Genomic DNA, 22,527 nt, shown 5'->3' with positions numbered 1-22,527 from the left:
TTAATTCATGCATTTAGATGTAATTCATTTACTAACTAATAGTTCATGCACCCAACTTTGTACCAAGCATTTTGTGCTACTAATGCAGCCCTGGGTATCTAGGTCGAAATAGATGAGGAAAGATTTGAACGTTTGACTTAATGGTTGAATGCCAAATGTTTAAACCGGTATAGCATCGCCAGTGGATACATATTTAAATACTTTAAGGTAACAGTTTTATTTTTTTACTACACCTAAATGTAATTGTAACGGTTTTGTGAAGCTGATCAGAATTCTCCCAAGTAATGATTGCTTATGGTAACCATCTTTTATGCACATGTACGGCATCGTTCACAATGCTTCAAATGATTGGAATGTTAATCAGAATATTTTATATAACTCTCTAATTTATTCCTGAATATGATTTACGTGGGGAATAACAAAAGGTTTTTTGTTTAAATGGTGGACAAAAATAGTCAGTATCAAAGAATTAGGAATATTTTTAAGTGTAGCGAGGGGTTTATCTCAGTATGTGGAACTTCAATAGTACAGGCGATTAAATAATATCATTACTATTTTCATTTAGGTTGTAAATGAAATTTTTGTACAATAAAGAATATCTGATAATGCATAATAGTACAACCAACATTTGAAGTACGAACCGTACTTAAGGCATTCGAATACCATAGAGATTGACAAGTATGAAATTGAGTAGTTCATATAGTAGGTAGCTAACTGAATTGTTTTATATTGCACTACTTTCAATATGAAATTACTTAGGCCTAGAAAATACTATTACTGAGTTAAAAGTCATTTCAAACAAACTGACATTTTTTACATTTCTTAAATTTATTTTGATTGTTAGAGTTGAATATAAAAGATATATACTTATATCCTATGCTTTAGCATTCAGTTAAAAAACTTATTTATTTGTGTTTTCAATACACACATTAGTTGTTTCTGTCACAAAGTTACTCTTTGTTTAGCCATAAAACTCACCCCTTCACTAAATAAGTACGGAAAAGTAATAAAAGCCCTGATACTTCCGGACACATGAGACAACCGCCATCAAAATAGAATACCTTTGATTGCTAACTTAATTACGGGTCTATACATTAGATGTATTTATCAAGGAAAGTTTATTCATTAATGTATTTGTTAACTAAGAATTAAACGGATAATTTCCCATAGTAAGTGGAAAGCTAAATATAATCATAGTCTTCTACTTGCTGTGGACTATTCTCTTGTATTTTTTTAATTTCGAGATTAATGAAATATCAGTACTGAGATTTGAAAAACAGATGTCCAACTCATAGCCTAGGTCACAGCTTCTCACTGAAACTTTGAAAGTTCCACTCAAATTAGCGCTTGGTTATTGTTAACCCAAGTTTATGAAGACTGTTCAGTTTATAAAACGGACAACTTCCTGGTTTTTGATAATTATCTAATGTCAGACACATATACAAACCACAACTTGGAAAGTATCCACAAGCTTCCCATGTTAAGATACTTTAACTTGATGAGGGAAACTACATAAATGGGATTTAAGGTAACCCATTGTGTCATTGGATAAAAATAAAGGATTCAGGAAATTTTCTTTTCGACGAAATCATTAACCTAAGCTGATAATCATCTCCCATAATTCTGACCCGTAAATTATTTTCATCATTCTACTCTTGTCTAACACTTGATTATTACGTAACTTCATTTGACAATTGGAGTCTCGAACCACTTTATGGTGCGATCTTCTCTGCCCTTTTATAGGCATACATCTTCCTGATGTGAGTTCCTCATCCGATATTTCAATACCCTATCTAGCTGCTTTTGTAGTGAGTGACCACTTAAGTGGGAAAGACCAATTTATTGTCTAATGGACATTCATACAGTGGTTTAGTAAAATGTGAAAATCATACATCATCTGTACACCTTTAGTTCTCCTTTACATCCTTCATAATTCTTCCAATTATTTTTGTTCCGATTCCTTTATTCTGTTCAATCTTCTTTTGACAAGCATTTTACTTCTGGTGTTACGTACTGCTTATGTTTTTCAACATAAGTAGCGTTCACCATACCTTTACCACGCTATTGTTATTTCAGTTGATATCTGATGAATAAACATGTTCATATGTGGGATCGTTTAATTTTAATGTAGCTTTTAAGGTATACCATCTTCTTAATTGTTACATGCAGGGCAGATACACATAATGCATATGTCTATTTGTAAGGTTTACATAGTTAATACTCACAATTACGTTCTTTCTTGACGAAAACCATTTAATGCAACAGCTTTTAAAGCTACACAAAAAGCAATTAGATTACTTCTAGTAGTATAACTAATTAAAACTAATTTTTATCTTGACTGATCCATCAGACAGATGATACACTGAATTAATTAAGACAATCAGTCCGTCAATACGAAACCATTCCCTTAACGTCAAGATTACTCTATGCTTACATCACAAGCAAACAATGATTTTAATGCGTGTAAAACCCAATTATACAATGCCTTCTACTTTCAATTACAGTCAATGAATTACTAAGTAATGGTCGATGTCATGTATATCAGGTTTTTTTCAATGCTGATGGAATTCTACCTATCAAGTTGTAATCTAGCCACCAGTCTATGTGACTCGACATCGCGTACAATATGTTGAGATTTAAAATAAGTATAGTCGACAGGGATTCCTATAAACTACCTCTAACCAACCTGTAATCGTAATACATGTTCATACAAATAAGAAAATCCAAATGAAGAGTGGAAATTGCAAACTAGAGAAAATACCTGTTGGTAGGAATATATGTGCAGCTGAACAGAATACCATCAAATAAAATTGGTCAAATTCGACAGTAAATGACTTACTGTCAAATGATAGTGTTCATTCGTAATCAACTCACAGCTAATGAAGTTATGGACGCTTAAAATGCTCCACTAATACACCACATTTACTAACTACATATATGTGTAATAGGCTTTAAACTACACCTTATGTATGAGGGCTAGTAATATCACCAGGTTGCAAAAACTGAATTAAACAGATAAACATTTAAAGTTCTAACTAAATGGTTAGAACCTGAATTTTCTAACCTCCAAACTACTACTTGATACTATTTGGTTAGAAATTTCATCTCTTAAATGTTTCATTATTATTAATTACATTTAAACAACACGAAAATGTGAGAAATGTCCATTTTTAACACAAAAAAATTCACATAGCATGCTAAAATGAAAAATCCTTTTTTCTTCTGTCTTAACAACAACCAGATAGTTAGATATAAATTTCCTTATTTGGTATCCTGATAAAACAAAAAAATTATTTTATTTTTTTGAAAAATATGTATTTAATTCTGTAACTACTCTCTCTCTCTCTCTCTCTCTCTCTTATATATATATATATATATATATATATATATATATAAAAATAAAATCAATAATATAAAACTTTTATGAAGGAAAGAAAATAGATTACAAATTATGACGGATATGATCAAGAAAATAGGTCATCCATAATATGTGTGATGGTAAGCAACTAGACATAAACAACGACAACAACAATAATAATAATTACGGAAAACTTCAATCTGTGTCATCCATCTAAAATAAAGAAAAAAAACGTAGTATAATGTATGTTCAATTAAACAACTTATTAACAAGTTAAAACATGCTAATGTACACTTCATTAAATTTTAAATACTTTTTTTTCAGTTGAAGAGAAAAGATTATAATCCACAACAATCTATTTATGAGCATTATTGTGGTACGATATATGCAATTTTGTCAATTAACGTTTAAATGATAGTTGTTATTATAATTTATTCATTGGTTGTAATGTAACAAGCTGACTATTGTAGAATGAATAGTTAATTTATTGAAATGAATTTCTCGACAGTTTGCTCGGATAGTGATATTAATTTGGAAAATTAAGTATATAAGTAAATCGTTATAGTGGATGATGACAAATAACTATGTGCTTGTGAGTTAAAAATATTAAGGAACTAACTCTATAGTTGGTGTATAAAAATGATGCCCGTATATTCATTCTGATCTGTTTGGTTAAAAGATATTATCAATTTATACGTTATATGGAATAAATAACACACTAGAAGACTTCTTGCTAAGAAAAGTCAAGAAGTATAGAATGCTCAAAAATTTCACTATTTGTTAGCTTTAATAATTCTGGATAATACATTACTAAATGTTGTTACTCACTGAGTAATAACCAATGTCATGGTATTTAGTCCATAATGATGAAAGAATACTAAAGATTAAGTTGTGATATGGACATTACGGAAAATAGATTAACATTGGAGTACACTTCGTTTTGATGTTACGTGGTTGGATTTAATCGCCTGAAAGTCGTTTACCTAAGTTGTTTGTTAGTTAGAATCCATAAGTAAAGCAACAACGATCGGAAGTTCATTTTCCTTTCAACATTAAAAACCAAGAAGTCTGTCAATGTCCGAAAAGTTCAAATGACAAGCAGCATAAAAATGGATAACACTTACCAAATGCTCAACTTTGAGAACACAATTGCGCGATACAGACTGATTATCTTTTGTTTCAACAAAATGAGGTATTGTAATATCTTCCAAGTTCAAAAACTTACGACTTTCTGAATGAGTAACACCGATTCCCGGGATATCGTCATTGCACAAAAGACCGAAACCTATGCATTTGAAGAGGATATATTATAAAGAATCTAATACATTACAAGTTAATCGATATATCTTTTTAAGTATTCCATCTACCTTCTAGAGATGAGATAGATAAGTCTATTACTTACGCCTGTTACCCCTCGTGGAGGAGCACAAACCGCCCACCGGCATCCTCCATCAAACTCTGTCCTAGACAATTCGTTCCAGTTGCTATTCATCCTTTTGATATCTGCTTCCGATTCTTGGTACAATGTTTTCCTTGGTAATCCTCTTTTCCTATTCCCTTCAGAATTCCAAGTTAGTGCTTGCCTCGTCATGCAGTTTGATGATTTCCGCAATGTATGTCTTATCCACTTCCATCGTCTTTTCCTAATTCTCTCTTCATCTGGAAGCTGGTTTGTTGTCTTCCGTAGTAGGCTGCTGTTTATGGTATCCGGCAAACGGACATTGTGTATCTTATGTAGACAATTGTTTACAAATACTTCTACTTTTTTATGATGATTGTGGTAGTTTTCCAAGTTTCAGCTCCGGACAGTAGAACTGTATTGACGTTCGTATTGAAGATTCTGCCTTAGATATTGGCTGACAGTTGTTTTTAGTTCTATGTGTTCTTCAACTGTAGGAATGAGGCCCTTGCAGATAAGTCTATAGTCGTTAATAAAAAAATCAGCTCACTTTTACATGATTTAAGAGCTGATGATGTTATCCAGAACAACAATAAAAATCTCTCAATTAAACTGCCAGCTCATAAAATGCAATACAAATCTTCCCTATCATTTTATAACACGTTGTTTCTTGTGGTCACATGTATACAGGTGCATACTGGCCTTTTTATCCTGTTTATATATAGTTTTCATCTCAAATACGAAAAAAATAAATTGGTATAGACAATATACATTTAAATACCTTGTGTAATTGTTTCCAGCCAAAACGACAACTTGCTATCATTAGCAGCACGTTGAGATGAGACATTACCTCCGAGAAGATTACGATCGATAAGATCCTGGCGCCAACTACGAATAAATGAGTTATATGCTCGAGCAATTTCAAGATGATATGTGCTGCTGTTGGATGTAGCATAATTAATATGATTGTTTTCATTACTATTATTGACGATTTCTCTACTTGGTTGAGCATGCTTACGATAAGCGAACAGGTAAGCGATAGCTTTTGGACGCAATAAAGTTGCAGTGAAAGGATCAGTCACCAGTTGAATTATTTCTTTCTCCAAAAGTCTACAAGCTAAATCATGCAAAGTGAGTAGTTTAATAAATTCAAGTACTAGAATAAACCTTAGTTCCAAAACATAACTGGTAATAGAAACACACGATAGACTTTCATAGAAAATACCAAACAAACATTGGTGATGTGACATTAGGTCTCCTGAGGTACTAAGCCGAACTTATGTAAATTTCTTTCTTATGTTCATGAAGTAGATGTCTCTAATTAGCTTTTTACTTAAGTATTAAAAAATAAATAAATATAGTTTATTATTCTTTCTAACCAGACGTTTTTTAAACTGAAAAGTACTTAGGTCGGAAGATAAAAATTATGATGAAGCTAACAATTTTTGTAGATTGGAAATTTATTCTACATTTAATAAATCAAGACCTTATTTATTATTGTTATACTAAAACTGTATTCTGTAAAAACTATGCGAAGCGATGATTACCTATAAAATCCAAGTTATTTCTGTTACGAAATAAAATATTGAAAAACAATGGATCGTAGATTATCTCAAACTGCTGCCAAAATTTCAGGAACATATTAGGCACCATAAAGTCTATAACATGGGTGATGGGTTCATTTTTACACGCTTTGGGTCCCCACTAGAACTCACTGACGATTGCATAACAGAAACCTGAGGCATTGCTTTGACTTCTGTTGTGATCAATCCAAGTCCTGTCGATTGAAAAACTATCAACGCTTTTCCTAGAGAAGGGAGCTTCGTTTATACTGTTTTTCTTCCTCCTCTACATTTGACGATGAGTGATCACAATGAAGTTACATGAGTTCGTCTCGAGGCTGTATTGCTTACAACGCAGGAAGGCTCATCATGTTAATAACTGTTCTTTTACACGGTCTACTGTCATTATTCGCTCAGATAACATCATATAGATGCAATCGCTTAAACTTGAGTACAGAGGAGGAAACACAGTGACAGGATACAGCAGGACTGCTAACAACAGGTTAGTTATCTATATATGGCGCAACCAGGCACATGTAGCAGTAACACAGCTCCTAGCAGACTCTCGACGACTTACTTGCCTTTCGTACTAGAATCTATTCTAAAAACCATCACATATGATGGGCTTGTAAATTATTACAGAAAGCATGTAAGAAAGATCGCACTTAACAGATAGAGTCGAGTAACATCACATCGTGAATAATGTTCTGAAATAATTCTTAGCATCAACATCATCATTGTTAAACAACCTAGTATATACTACAGTAAAATGTCATAGGATCGATTAGTAGTAGTAAGTTTAAGATCATGGCTAGTCGACTAGGACTTGTAGTTCGTGCATAATGAGGGACAGCTTCATTTCGGAATAAAAAGTCCTTATATTTTATTTATTCATTGGTAAAATCTTTGCTAACTTGCCAACTTAATTTAAAGTAAAAATTATGTGGTATGTCAGTAGCTTTTCTTCTAATCCAAAATGTGAGGATACTCCAATGAATTTTCCTTTAAACAACGTACTCACAAAAAGAACGAAAAGTGGACAGGCAGGATATAAGTAGAAACAAAAGCCCATTGTAGCTATCTCATCGATGAACCCATATACGATACAACAACAAAAAGGCATAATAAATGATGAAAAACGAAAAGTGGACATTTTTACGCGAGACAGTGTAGTTTAACGAGATCTTTAAATAATGTCAATAATGATCACTGTAATGCTACATGAAAAATTTCATCATATGAAACATACCAACTTCAATTTGTTGTTGGGAGATTAGGTCTTCAAAATCTTGAACTGAGTTTATTTGAATGGAATTTGATGCCAGTGTGTTTTGAAGCAATGATTTGCTAGTTAATTCCGAACTTGCAGTCAGTTGTTCGCTTGGATATTCACTGTCTATTTCTTTCGTGAACGAGGAAGTAGCATAAAGTTCTTCATCCGCTAAACGCCGTCTTTTCGCCAAAAATTCTTCTGTCAAATCGACTGGATCACTAGCAGGACGAAGAGGTGGAAATGAATTAAGAAGAACATTACGGGATTCAATTACAGATGCAGTCTCGGAATTAGTATTGATTTGTGTGATGATTTCCTCCAAACCAGGAAACATTTCAGGTGACAGCCAAACATCAGAAGAATTTGATTGCTTTGAAATTGGAAGTGGTACTGATGGATTAAGACCCCGTTTTCTAAGGCAGGCAAAGAAACGTTGAATCCAAGGGTTTGATATCCGTTGAACTTTTAAGCTAAATTTAGGCAAAAATAATAAAGCGGTAAGTTAATAGAAGAAAAAGTATCTTACGCTTTACTGTCTACGGGCAAATATTTATTTTTAGACTATGAAAAACATTGACGCTTTACAGCTACACAGTATAATATACTTGTTAAGTTTAACTTGAATTTGTGTGGTGTGTTAAAGAAAAGTTAAAACATCATCATGGTCAATATCCAATAGACATGTCACTATTAACATAAATATTATTGGTGGTAGTAGCAGTATATATGGATTTGTATATACATATTTGATAGCAGAAGATCAGGTAAACCAACATGTACTACAACACTAATTCATAATTACAAAAAATTTGTATCATAGAACATGGTTGATAGCTTGCATTTGGGTGTGAAAAACTATTAATTTTGAGCTAAAGAAACAGAATATAGTTTAAAAAACGTGTGATCTCGATATTGCTTCCACACTTAAATAACACAGCAACCCATAATACATGGAACTGAAGATACAGAGAATCAATGTGCATAACTGGTGATAACAGAAATTAGATTATTTAAAATCTAATTTAGAAATTACAAAAGTGGAAAATTATATTTATGTTAAAGAGAAAACTTAGCGCCAATATAGTTTAGTAAGTATTCAAGTAATTTCATATCCATCTTTCGAATACTTGTAAAAACCAACTACACAGTACATGAATTTGATTATTGAATAATTGTCCGATTAAATATGAAACAAATAAATGAATGGTCAACTGTTACAAGATGCTTAGAATACTGTAGTTCATAAAACAAAGTATACAAATGAAAGACAATAATTCATTTGTATAAGTCTAGATGAAATGATTTAGAATTGATAAACATCTACCAACAAATCCACTACAGTAAATTAATCACAGACCGTTTTATACGTTGCTGGCCTTTGTTTTCAATGAAACTGTCAGACCAAATTTCCCTAAATATAGTGCTTAAGATGTGAATTCAAGGAGAAATCGAACTAGTTTGTCATTGACTAGAATGTGCTCATTACATTGATTAAATGTACTGAGTATAATGATAGTGAAGCGATGAAAGTATGAAAAAACTACTTAGGGCCATAAAGACTGAAGGTATCTTAAGAAATACTTGATGACAAGAGTTAAAAACAATTAAATGACTGCCAACTGAAAGATAAATCTTATTCACTGTTTTTGTTATTGAATAATGCATATTTGTTGTACAGGTCATGTTACGTAATAACCTTTCTGAACCTCACTACGTCTGCAAAATGAAAAAAACTACGAGGAACTAAAGAAGTTGCTGTGTCAAAATGAACTGTACAAAGCGAAAGGATCAACTATAGGATAAAAAAGGTTAGGAGAACTTCTTAGTGTTAAGATTATAGTCAATAATACTCATAGTTTTAACCACTATACATTACACTAAATACAAAACATGCTGAAATGTGTTTTGGAATTACTGTATGTTAAGATGTAACCCACTCAATTAAATCACAACTGCTTAAACTTCTTTATTTGATTGTTCGTAAACAAATATGTGGAAGTTAAAGTATACAAGAAAACTAGAGAAATCTTATGATCTGTAGTTAATTTGAAAGTTAATAAAATCATATGTAAAATCACTGCTCACATCCTGTTTGATGAAGGATTTTCCACGTCGTTTTCGTCTTTCTTGTTGAGTTCACCACCACCATCATCATCATCATCACTTTCATCTGAATAATTTAACATCATGGAGTTAATAAAAGAATCCATAACTGATAACTGTTCCTGAGATGGGCAATCTTTACGCAATTTCATAGTGTTTGAAGACTTAACAGAACATTCCGTATTGGAAGTAGAAGGCTCACAGGAAACTGGTAAACTTGGAAGTTTCAGATTGCGAATATCTTCACTAAACGCCATATCAGTATACATGAGCGATATCTGATCACCATGAATTCTAAAAGGTCAATGGAACAACATTTTAAATGGTAATAGTATTCCATTGGATTTTTTGACTTTGTAAGTACATGATAACGAAAAATCACGATGCATTTTTATTTTCGTATAACAACTGATGATTGTGAATTAAACCCAAACTAACTTGGAATAATAACAAATAATCACTTCTGTAATAAATGACCGGATACATGCATCTACACTAACACTATCACAACTGAGGGAAACATGGCCCCGCAGTGAATGCTTATTAGCGAAAGCTATAGTTACATCTGTTTTTGAAATTGTTAGCTAGGATAAAACCACTTGTTTAACATCTTGTCGTGAAAGTAAACAGAAATTTACAGACAAACAAACAGATGAAAAACCAGTTATTGCTTACTCTGGAGTTAAAACTCCTAGTCTAACGGCACTTGTCTGATTGTACACTCTCCGGACAAGAGCAACACCACTAATCTCATAAAGTGCTTGAGCCAACGCTGCCAAAGCTGTTGAACAGGATGGGCGATTGGTTACATCATCTCCAGATTGTTTGACTGACTGGGCAACAAAAACCAACACACTTTCCCCAGTGTAAAGGTTATGAGGGATCTGGTCAAGGACGAATGAGAATGAAGATAAACACATACTTAAGTTACGTAGATAAATATAGGCAAACAGTTTCACTAACTGACAGTCTATTTGCCTATAATTACATACCTTACCCCGCCGAATGCGTGGAATAGTGGGAAGATACCCATGATAAAATGGCTTTAATTAATACATGTATCCGTCCAAAGAGGTCATGAATCACAATCATAGAACAGCACATAGTAGACTGCGTATAATGTACCTTACAGCGATTCTCTTAAATGACTAGAAAACCTATTTGTACCCACTTTTTGTCTCGATGCCACAAGTTACCAAGTCAGGGAATATGTCTCTTCATGTTTGAACGCAAGCTTGGTAAGGAACAAGTGGTTTCTGGAACATAATTATCGACGATTATCAATGTGACCGACTTGTCACAATAAATTTACTATTTAAACTGATGAAACGTCCAGGCGTTGAAATCAGTTAGTAACAAAAATCTCAGGCGACAGTAAATAGTATTCCATAGGGTCAGATTACAAGTAAATGTTGCAGAGTAAGTGATTATATACGTTGTGAGAGTGATGATGTCAGCAAAAAAAAAAACAAGGAGAGCCAATGAAAGGACAGAGTTCGAAAATGTCACTGTTTCTAGAGGGGAATTCTGTGTTATTAAATTTGCAGAGTTGTACTTCGGGTATATTTGCAAAATTTATTTACTTGAACACATAAATATTGGTACAAGAGTGCGCCAAATATATGTGCGCCACACAAAACAATGAGAATTTAAGGAGAAGGAAAAAGAAAAAAAGGTAAGGAGCGTAAAAAAGAACGATAACGAAGAGATTGGTGTAGGGTAGTTTAATAATAATAATAGTAATAATGGAGGAACGGAAAGGTACAATCAGAGGAAATCTTTCAGTTAAGGAAGATACAACCACTTTTTACAAAGAAAGTAAAAGAAGGTTGCAGCAGGATCGCCACTGGATTCTATTCTGAGCCATATCTGATAACGTCTCTAGCCACTGTGTAGCACCATCTCTCGGACCCCAACCAGGAGTCGTGAAGGACCAACACAATCCAGTCCTTTGCAGCTTTCTTTCATGCCACGACACCATGTCGTATACTGACCACCTCTCCGCTTTTTCCAACCAGTCCCAGAGTCGGCAAATAATGCACGGCGTGGAATTCTCTGGGACGACATTCGTAGAACATGTCCAAGCCACCGAAGTCGGTGTTTCAAGATGGTGACACCGATTGCATTATCGTCTCTGTGCCCGAACACACGATGTCGAACCTCTGCATTACTGACATGGCATTGCCACTGGATGTCAGCGATCCTTCGGAGACAACGATGATCGGACACAGAGAGTCGTCTAACGTCCTCAACTCGGAGAGGCCAGGTTTCACAGGCATAGAGCAAAACTGCTCTCACCGACGCGTTGTAGATCCGACCTTTTACAGCCAGACTAACATCACGAAGGCTCCAAAGATGGCCCAGATTGGCATAAGCCGCTCTGGCTTTCACTATACGTGCATTGATCTCATCACTCACACCCCACCAGCACTTATGCAGCTACCCAGATACACGAACTTCTCGACTACTTCTATCTGTTCACCATCCAGAGTGAGTACAGGATTAGAATCCTGCCAGTCTTGTAGAAGTGCTTTGCACCTTCGAAGGTGCAAAGCACATACCATACTTACGGACACTGATTGCCAACTGATTAAGTGCGGATTGCATGGCTTGGGCATTATCGCACAGTAAGACAATATCATCCGCATACTCAAGGTCGAGAAGTTTTTCTCCAGGCAACAGATCTACACCACCATTACTTACATCCATCAGAGCTGTTTCCAGAATGTCGTCGATGGCAAAGTCGAAGAGGAATGGTGAGATTGGGCAACCCTGTCTAACCCGACTGCTCGAATGGAAAAATGGAGAAAGGTGATTGTATGCCCTCACTCTGCCTGAGGTGTTTGTATATAGGGCTTTAGGATGTTAATAAACTTCTCAGGCACACTCTTCTTCAATAGACAATCCCAGAGAACAGTCCTATCCAACGAATCGAAGGCAGCCCTGATGTCAAGAAACACTACGATTGTTGGCCTTTGATAAGTATGGCGGTGTTCTAACATTTGGCGGAGGGTGAAGATATGATCAATACATCCTCGACCAGAACGAAACCCAGCCTGCTCCTCGCGAGTCAATCTTTCTCGGGTTTTGAACAACCTACGAAGTATGACGGAAGCCAATAGCTTGGACGCAATCGGAAGTAGACTTATCCCCGATAGTTGTTACAGGAACGACGTGAACCCTTTTTAAAGATAGGGACAACCATCGACTCATTCCATGACGTTGGTACACTCTCTCGCTCCCAGACCTTTGTAAACAATGTCGTCAGTTCCTTAGTCAGAAAGTCACCACCATCTTTAAAAAGGGCCGGAGGTAAGTCATCTGGGCCAGGTGATTTGTAACGCTTCAAGAGTTGGAGTTCCTTGCGGACTTCCACCTCATTTGGTGGATCAGTCGTCACCGGCCATGGAGGGCAGAACAGTCTGACCGACGCTGCCGGAGCAGCAGGCCGATTGAACTGCCCTTCGAAAATTCTGCCCACCGTCCGAGACGTCGATGGATGTTGGTGATTGGCATCCCGTCATTCTCGTAGATTGTTCCGCTCACACCAGACTTCTTGCTGCCAGTGGCTCGGATGAGTTGGAAGAGCTTCTGGTAATTACCAGATGCAGCTGCTGCTTCAAGCTCATTAGCACGCTCCGACCACCAGGCTTCTCGGTCCTTACACAAGCTTTGCTCAATTTCATTACGTAACATCCTTCGCTTGTGGTCAAACTCACGGTCACCCGGAGTAGACCGACGGGTTTCAATAAGTTGTAAGGAACCAGAAGAAACCCAGTGCTTATAAACGGGACGTTTCGCGAACCCACAACTGACTGTACCCGCCATTTTCATGGCGTCATGCAATTGCAACCAATGCTCATCTATACTTTTCGGTGGAATGGTAGCTAGCCTAGAAGCTAGCTCGGTTCGATACTTACTTGCAACAGAAGTTGCAACCAGCTTGCTAACATCAATCCGTTGGTGGCGGTCACTTCGTTGTCCACTAAAAAGTAAGGTAAGATTGGCGCAGACCAGAGTTCAGATAGGTACTCCAAAAGGAGCGGCAGTCCTATACACAACCACACCAACGGTAGCTGATCGCGATGTGATCAATCTGAGTCCAGGTTTGGGATGCAGAGGGAGGACGCCAGGTGGCACATCGGCGACGACTGTGCCGAAAGTTAGTGCTAGCCAGAAACAGGTTGTGGTCTGTGCAAAGTTGCAGTAGACGGTCCCCGTTACCTGACCTGTGACCAACGAGTCCCCATCGGCCACCTAAACGACTCTCTTCTGTGCCTAGACGCCCGACCTGAGCATTCAAGTCTCCGGCTAGTACTACAATATCTGTCGAACGCAATTTCTGGAGAAGGACAGATAACTGGTGGTACAACTCATCCTTGATTGCATCCGGGCTGCATTCTGTCGGGGCATAGGCGGAGATGACGAAAAGACATTGTTTCTCACGCCGATTTCTTCTCACTTTGATCGAACTCTCTAATCGATTGGATCCCCATTTACAGTCGGTTATGTGCTGTTAGATTAGACTGGACTCAGATTGATCACATCGCGATCAGCTACCGTTGGTGTGGTTGTGTATAGGACTGCCGCTCCTTTTGGAGTACCTATCTGAACTCTGGTCTGCGCCAATCTTACCTTACTTTTTAGTGGACAACGAAGTGACCGCCACCAACGGATTGATGTTAGCAAGCTGGTTGCAACTTCTGTTGCAAGTAAGTATCGAACCGAGCTAGCTTCTAGGCTAGCTACCATTCCACCGAAAAGTATAGATGAGCATTGGTTGCAATTGCATGACGCCATGAAAATGGCGGGTACAGTCAGTTGTGGGTTCGCGAAACGTCCCGTTTATAAGCACTGGGTTTCTTCTGGTTCCTTACAACTTATTGAAACCCGTCGGTCTACTCCGGGTGACCGTGAGTTTGACCACAAGCGAAGGATGTTACGTAATGAAATTGAGCAAAGCTTGTGTAAGGACCGAGAAGCCTGGTGGTCGGAGCGTGCTAATGAGCTTGAAGCAGCAGCTGCATCTGGTAATTACCAGAAGCTCTTCCAACTCATCCGAGCCACTGGCAGCAAGAAGTCTGGTGTGAGCGGAACAATCTACGAGAATGACGGGATGCCAATCACCAACATCCATCGACGTCTCGGACGGTGGGCAGAATTTTTCGAAGGGCAGTTCAATCGGCCTGCTGCTCCGGCAGCGTCGGTCAGACTGTTCTGCCCTCCATGGCCGGTGACGACTGATCCACCAAATGAGGTGGAAGTCCGCAAGGAACTCCAACTCTTGAAGCGTTACAAATCACCTGGCCCAGATGACTTACCTCCGGCCCTTTTAAAGATGGTGGTGACTTTCTGACTAAGGAACTGACGACATTGTTTACAAAGGTCTGGGAGCGAGAGAGTGTACCAACGTCATGGAATGAGTCGATGGTTGTCCCTATCTTTAAAAAGGGTTCACGTCGTTCCTGTAACAACTATCGGGGATAAGTCTACTTCCGATTGCGTCCAAGCTATTGGCTTCCGTCATACTTCGTAGGTTGTTCAAAACCCGAGAAAGATTGACTCGCGAGGAGCAGGCTGGGTTTCGTTCTGGTCGAGGATGTATTGATCATATCTTCACCCTCCGCCAAATGTTAGAACACCGCCATACTTATCAAAGGCCAACAATCGTAGTGTTTCTTGACATCAGGGCTGCCTTCGATTCGTTGGATAGGACTGTTCTCTGGGATTGTCTATTGAAGAAGAGTGTGCCTGAGAAGTTTATTAACATCCTAAAGCCCTATATACAAACACCTCAGGCAGAGTGAGGGCATACAATCACCTTTCTCCATTTTTCCATTCGAGCAGTCGGGTTAGACAGGGTTGCCCAATCTCACCATTCCTCTTCGACTTTGCCATCGACGACATTCTGGAAACAGCTCTGATGGATGTAAGTAATGGTGGTGTAGATCTGTTGCCTGGAGAAAAACTTCTCGACCTTGAGTATGCGGATGATATTGTCTTACTGTGCGATAATGCCCAAGCCATGCAATCCGCACTTAATCAGTTGGCAATCAGTGTCCGTAAGTATGGTATGTGCTTTGCACCTTCGAAGGTGCAAAGCACTTCTACAAGACTGGCAGGATTCTAATCCTGTACTCACTCTGGATGGTGAACAGATAGAAGTAGTCGAGAAGTTCGTGTATCTGGGTAGCTGCATAAGTGCTGGTGGGGGTGTGAGTGATGAGATCAATGCACGTATAGTGAAAGCCAGAGCGGCTTATGCCAATCTGGGCCATCTTTGGAGCCTTCGTGATGTTAGTCTGGCTGTAAAAGGTCGGATCTACAACGCGTCGGTGAGAGCAGTTTTGCTCTATGCCTGTGAAACCTGGCCTCTCCGAGTTGAGGACGTTAGACGACTCTCTGTGTCCGATCATCGTTGTCTCCGAAGGATCGCTGACATCCAGTGGCAATGCCATGTCAGTAATGCAGAGGTTCGACATCGTGTGTTCGGGCACAGAGACGATAATGCAATCGGTGTCACCATCTTGAAACACCGACTTCGGTGGCTTGGACATGTTCTACGAATGTCGTCCCAGAGAATTCCACGCCGTGCATTATTTGCCGACTCTGGGACTGGTTGGAAAAAGCGGAGAGGTGGTCAGTATACGACATGGTGTCGTGGCATGAAAGAAAGCTGCAAAGGACTGGATTGTGTTGGTCCTTCACGACTCCTGGTTGGGGTCCGAGAGATGGTGCTACACAGTGGCTAGAGACGTTATCAGATATGGCTCAGAATAGAATCCAGTGGCGATCCTGCTGCAACCTTCTTTTACTTTCTTTGTAAAAAGTGGTTGTATCTTCCTTAACTGAAAGATTTCCTCTGATTGTACCTTTCCGTTCCTCCATTATTACTATTATTATTATTAAACTACCCTACACCAATCTCTTCGTTATCGTTCTTTTTTACGCTCCTTACCTTTTTTTCTTTTTCCTTCTCCTTAAATTCTCATTGTTTTGTGTGGCGCACATATATTTGGCGCACTCTTGTACCAATATTTATGTGTTCAAATAATAAATCAAATAAATATATTGATATTTTAAGAATGTCATTACCATATATTGAAACTTACTGGAAATAAACAGCCAATATTCATTTTCAAAAGTCTACATAAAATGGATGCAACTCACTTCATGAAACAAAATATACCTAGAAAGTACACGTAAAAGAGAGTAGGTATGTGAGACTCACATTGTCAGCACTCGTAAATCCAATAACGCTGAAACACTTTTCTGAAGTGGGTTTTATGGAGGCCATATCTTCTTCACCAAAGGGGACTACAGTCCCACCATACCGGTAACCTTTATTGTAAACAGTAAGATAATCGAAGAACACAGTTGTGGGACAAACATATCTAGGACGTAATTACTTGGAAACTAGAAGACGAATCAGTATCCTGAAGTTTAATGGTCTGACGAATCCATCAGTTTATTTATTTATTTTAACACATAGATAGTGGTAAGAGGGGTCCCAAATACATATCCGCCACATAAATCTCATTTGATATGTGTGAGGGCTGTGATACTGCCCGAGTGCCCAAACCGAAGCAGGTGGTTTTCTTAGGGGGCCACACCCGGAGTCTTCGACCTGAAGGTCTGATCCACAAGGCAGTGGAGCATCGTGAGGAGATGCAGTCCCATGGAAGCCGGTGACCAACAATTGGTTCATACGCCACTTGTTCCCGCAGGATACTGGAGCCCATGTGCACCATTGGTTTGGAATCAGGGTTTTCCAACCTCCTAGGTGGACTCCCCATGTTCACCAACCCGGTTAAAGCGCCGGACATTCGCGTTTCGTCCTCTCAACTTCGTAAACAACACCCCTGCCACGAGAAGGCAGGGAGTAGGACTTCCCTGGCAGAGGCTATATACGCGTGGCCATGTGGGAGCATTTCGAGAGGAAGAGCAGACTCTCCCCACTCTCGGCCGTACCAGGGCATTTGGAGACACCCATCAGTAGATAAGTTCACAAGTTAATTGACAGGTTGGATGCTCAACAAGCGACCTCCAGTTTTCATTCTCTTAAATCAAAAATGATACTCATTAATTAGGCAAAAATCGCAGCTGGATATATATCTACTTGAAAATGTGTCGAATGTTTAGGCATATCAATATAAATCAACTACATATAGAACTACCGTTAGTCTTTAGATTGTTCTGTATATTAACAACGATGTTTAATCCCTACTAATAATTCTTGCTTAATCAATAGAGAGGATTATACATCACACAGATAGAGTGGCCGAATTAGTAGTTCAGATGCGCTGTCACAATCACAATATTAAATTTCGAATATCTTTTTGTTTTAAAATACCTGTAGAAGTAGTATTATTTCCACACTTCTGCCTATTGTCCGAAAAACAAACATGTAACTCTGGACGTTCCAATAGCCCATTGTACCCAAAGATTCTGTTTATATTAAGCTGGTTATATACCAGGATAGTAAAAATTAAACTTATTACGGAACTTCTAGTACGTGTTATATAGTTTATTCAGATTGATATATGATTAAAGAATTGTAACTAAGCTTAAGTTTTCGAGAACATTTTAAGTTAAGTATTATTCGACATTAAAGATTGTGAACATTTTACAGAAATCATTATTTTAACTTCACAACGTTTACCATAAATTCCTTTTGTAGAATTCTTACCTCGAGTAACTTCAGAAGAGTTTAAATCAGAAGGATCTGCATCTTGTGTACAATATTTTGTAACAGCGCGCAGTGGAAGAGAAGGATCTGGGGCGTACAGTATCTTCATAGTTGGTGGATGAGCCTCCTTTATATGTGTATAGCCGACAACTGGGATAGTGATCGAATCGCCAATTTGCAAACCTACATTCCAACCACGTTGCGAAACGCTACGGGTTTCGAATATACTCAATGCAGTGACTGCATCGCTTAAGAGAATAAAAATAAAAACATTTAGTAGGTTTGTCTCAATAGATACACACTACACCAAATACTGAAGGGACTACAAAAAATTCTAGCCAATATATGAGCTTAAGCTAGAACTGTCGAAGTTAAGGTATTTTTACCATAAAGAGAAGGCAGGGTTTTACATATTGAGCGAAGATTGAATAATTAATTATTCAAGCTACTTCATAACGGAGTCAACAACTGAATTTCTTTCGTGGCGTTAGGGAATTGTCTGACAATTCATAGATGAATCAATCACGTACTCACGTCTCCGACCAAATGGCTTAAGCATGGTGGTCCAGTTTCAGTTACTAGACTGGATGAGAAATTAGCTATAGTCTGGAAACATGACGTAATCTCACCTCACAGGTCTTGATCACTGACCGTTTTAGTTTATAGAAAGACAAAAAAAATCCTGGTGATAATCACAGAACGATCAGTTAGACTAATATAGTGCCTAAAGTACCACCCTCCATAATCATCTAGAGCTTAAATGGGGCTTGCGAAAAGCAAACTCTGGAAAACTAGGCTGACCTCAGACTTAGATGTAGACCAAATATTCCCCATTTGCCAGATCTCCAAGCACAAATATGCCTACCGCCGTTCAACTATCGTTGTATTTTGACCTAAAGGCAGCGTTCTTTTGTGTTGATAAATAGGTTTTATTGAAGGGTATATCATTGAAAGTCGTACCAAAGTACATTAACCTTGTACACTACTTAACATAGTCTTATGACAGCCTTTGAAAACGATACAAGCATGTTTGGAGTGCTTTCTTCTTCATCTAGATAAATGTTGCTTAACGATTAGTTCATGCAAACTGAATTAACAATCGAGAGTAAAGTACTTGGGTATCGATCACTTGATTTATATTTCTTAATCTTAACGTTGCAGTAGAATTTTGTATTACGAGCATTATTATAATCCAATTACTCAACATAACCTTACGTAGATGAAGAGTCGGTGAAGACTACTTGAAGCAGTGTTTGGTATGTCTTTAACAAATGAATCAAATGAAAAGACCTCCCATTACTTTTTCCGAAGATAAATTCAACATTTTTTCTGTTCGACAAAATGAAATAGCTAGGAAATTTCGGAATTCACAGATTTCGTTATAATTCGCACTATCAAGACCACTCAACACTGTTGATTGCTTTAATACTAAGTTTTGATAAATCATTATTTTAGTTACTTCTGCTTCTCGTGATGCTTGGAGGATTACACTGATCTTTTTGGGACTCATGAAAGCATCTCTATTTATTTTTGAGAAACAGATTACGCAACACTTCACTAATACCCTTGAACTGTTATACCCTCATATCTGTTGAATGCTCATGAGCTTTGATAATTTCGTGCTTTCACATTAATTCGAATGGTAGACGCAACTTATGTGAAGGATCTAGAAAGTACAGGGATATTCAATAGTTTTCAAAATTTAAAAGAGGAAAATTTGTGCCACTGTGATTCATTTTGAGACACACTACTATGCGGGATTCCCGCCGACTGATTTTTGCTACTCCGAAGGCGTTATTCAAAAGGTCTAAAAAATGGGAAACTCGAATGAACAACTAACAGATCTATAGACTGATATGGTGTTTTTTATGCTACTGTCCAACCTAATCTTGCTTCGACAAACATCCGTCGAAATAAACAGCGACTTTCTACACATTTTTTCATGACCAAACAATCTGAGCAGCTACAAGTTCAAAATCCGATTGTTTAATTAAACCTTTCTAGAATAATGCACCTAACCTCATCACTTACGACGGAATGGTTCCGCTAAACACAAAGTTTAGTATGTAAATATCCAGGACTAAACAATTATTAGGTTCAAATAAGACAAATAGCGCTACTAACCTACCTAAAATCATATGATTCTCCGTTTAGTTGATCCCAGAGTTCAGCTAAAAAAGAAATGGAGGGTCTAGTTTTTGGTGAAGGATGATGGTGATGAGAAATGGCATGAGATGGCCCAGGTTCATCTCGGTTTTCAGGTGAGATATTAATACTCTTCTTCAAGTCACAACCAATCAAGCTGAATTTAATACCTGAAGACTGGAGGCTTTCAGATACCCTGGAGACATCAGAATCGTCAACCGAACCATATAAATTGCTGACAAGCAACAAGTGCTTTTCTTTTATGTTTCTTTTATTCCTGAGAGTTGGGGATACAAATGAATTATGATTACTTGCAACGATTAAACAAGTGGTCAGCGCCTACCATTAGTGCATCAACAACTATATATAACTATTAAATTCATTAAACAGTACCATCTCCTGTCGAGAGTGATAATAAATCTGGGTCTAGAAATTCCAAGACCTTCCAACTTATAGGAGCGAGTTCAAAAGCCAAACATATATTTTGAAAACTTCCTTCTTCATCAGCTAAAGGATTGTCAGTAGCATCAGAGCCGCAGAGAATAAGTGCAACTTCATCTTTTGATTCGGCGAAAAACTAGATAAAATATGACAGGTTGACGGCAATCTTTTGGACTTACTTTCTTTTCCAATAACAGCCTTACGCACTCAACAGCTTCTCTGAAATTAGGATTCATATGAATTCCTACATCGAGTACAACTCCAAGAGCAGTCTAAACACTGTGACAAATAAAATCAGCTTACTGCCATCGTATCTGTAACGGCTCACTTTTAGCTTGCAGGTACTTCGGGTGCTAGGGGGGGGGTGCAAAGCAGCGTGGACGAGAAAAGTTGGATAGGAATAGAACAAGAAAAAAGGTAAGTCATCGAATTAGTACCCACACAGAATGGACTTAACTTTAATGAGTGGATAAAACCATACTATGCCGATCGCCCTAAGGCCAGTTAGAATCAATTAAACCGGTGTTAAATACTAGAACGAACTTAAAATTCCTGTTGTGGATAATTGGTGGATGGGACCCATGATTCTCACCATATTTTGTATTTTGAAATGAATGGACGGTCTTTCATGTGGAGTGAATTTTTAGTTAGTATGTTAGTCTGAAGAGCATTATGGTTGAATGCTAGTGTTTAGCAGTATCAGAATAGAGTTAGGGAAATTTAAGGCTGAGAATTAAGGTCTGGTAGGGTTGTATAACGACAGATTTTGGCCTAAATTACTCTTATTTGACCCTTACACGTTTGTTAACTGTGATAAAACTCCAAACCGCTTGCACTTTCATCGTTTTTCTATAGTTTAGAGCTTTTCCACAAAAGCTGAATTCTGCCTTACTATTTCTGATCAGTTGATCTCGAGGTTATCCTTAAGATCTCCCAAGGTTGTTCGTATAGTATGGTCTTACCTGAAAGTGATTGACAGCAATCAGATGTATCGTGGGATGACGAATGTAAATCCTAAGTATAATGACATACGGTCACGAGCCCGTCACAGTGCCCTTGACTCATATTTGGCGCATTCCCAAATTTCGAACGGTTGTTGACAAAACAGAAGAATCTTTTGTTTCAAATGGTTCAAATGGTTGTGGACGAAATAGAAGAAGCTTTCGCCTAACAGGCTTCCGCGTCTAGTAGAAGTTGTGTCTACAATCCGTCCTGTTGTGCTGTCTCTAGTTTCTGGTAGTTATCCCTTAAGTTGGCATTGGGACTAAGCATAAGTAGCTGTTTGAGCGGATGTCCAGAAGTGTTAAGGATACTGTAAGCCATCAGAAGGTCACCTTTTAAACGCCTATACTCTGCTGGTAAAGGTTAACTGATTGGAGGTGCTCTTCATATATATATATATATATATATATATATATATATATATATGGTTAAACCGTCAAAAGCTTTTGAGTAATCAAGGTAAATGATACCAACCTTTCCCTTGCGATCGAGGATGCTTGTCCATCTGTCCACCGTAATCAGCAGGTTGGTTATACAAGAGCAACCCTTCCTGAA

At 37.7% G+C, this 22,527-nt stretch overlaps 1 protein-coding gene across 2 annotated transcripts; it reads right to left on the bottom strand.

Annotated features, from left to right (window-relative positions):
* Positions 1-1,207: 1,207 nt before the first annotated feature.
* On the bottom strand, positions 1,208-22,045 carry XRCC5_1 (X-ray repair cross-complementing protein 5). 2 transcript variants are annotated; one of them, XM_051209173.1, is made up of 14 exons: positions 21,933-22,035; positions 21,274-21,323; positions 21,150-21,242; positions 20,923-21,106; positions 20,841-20,889; positions 20,513-20,806; positions 18,385-18,632; positions 16,927-17,036; positions 10,371-10,579; positions 9,678-9,989; positions 7,569-8,062; positions 5,539-5,874; positions 4,483-4,643; positions 1,208-3,571 (listed from the first exon to the last, which is right to left on the bottom strand). In XM_051209173.1, exons 2-14 carry the CDS (start codon positions 21,277-21,279, stop codon positions 3,554-3,556), a joined length of 2,514 nt encoding a protein of 837 aa, XP_051074604.1. In that variant the 5' UTR covers positions 21,280-21,323; positions 21,933-22,035; the 3' UTR covers positions 1,208-3,553. The 2 variants fall into 2 exon arrangements, with proteins under 2 accessions (XP_051074604.1, XP_051074603.1); XM_051209172.1 differs by adding an exon at positions 16,808-16,884 and having other exon boundaries at positions 1,208-8,062; positions 20,841-20,868; positions 21,274-22,045.
* Between the last annotated feature and the right edge of the window lie 482 nt (positions 22,046-22,527).

This window comes from Schistosoma haematobium, chromosome 1 (assembly GCF_000699445.3).
Source record: "Schistosoma haematobium chromosome 1, whole genome shotgun sequence".
NCBI classification, from domain to species: domain Eukaryota; kingdom Metazoa; phylum Platyhelminthes; class Trematoda; order Strigeidida; family Schistosomatidae; genus Schistosoma; species Schistosoma haematobium.
This window is presented reverse-complemented; position numbering and strand designations above follow the sequence as displayed.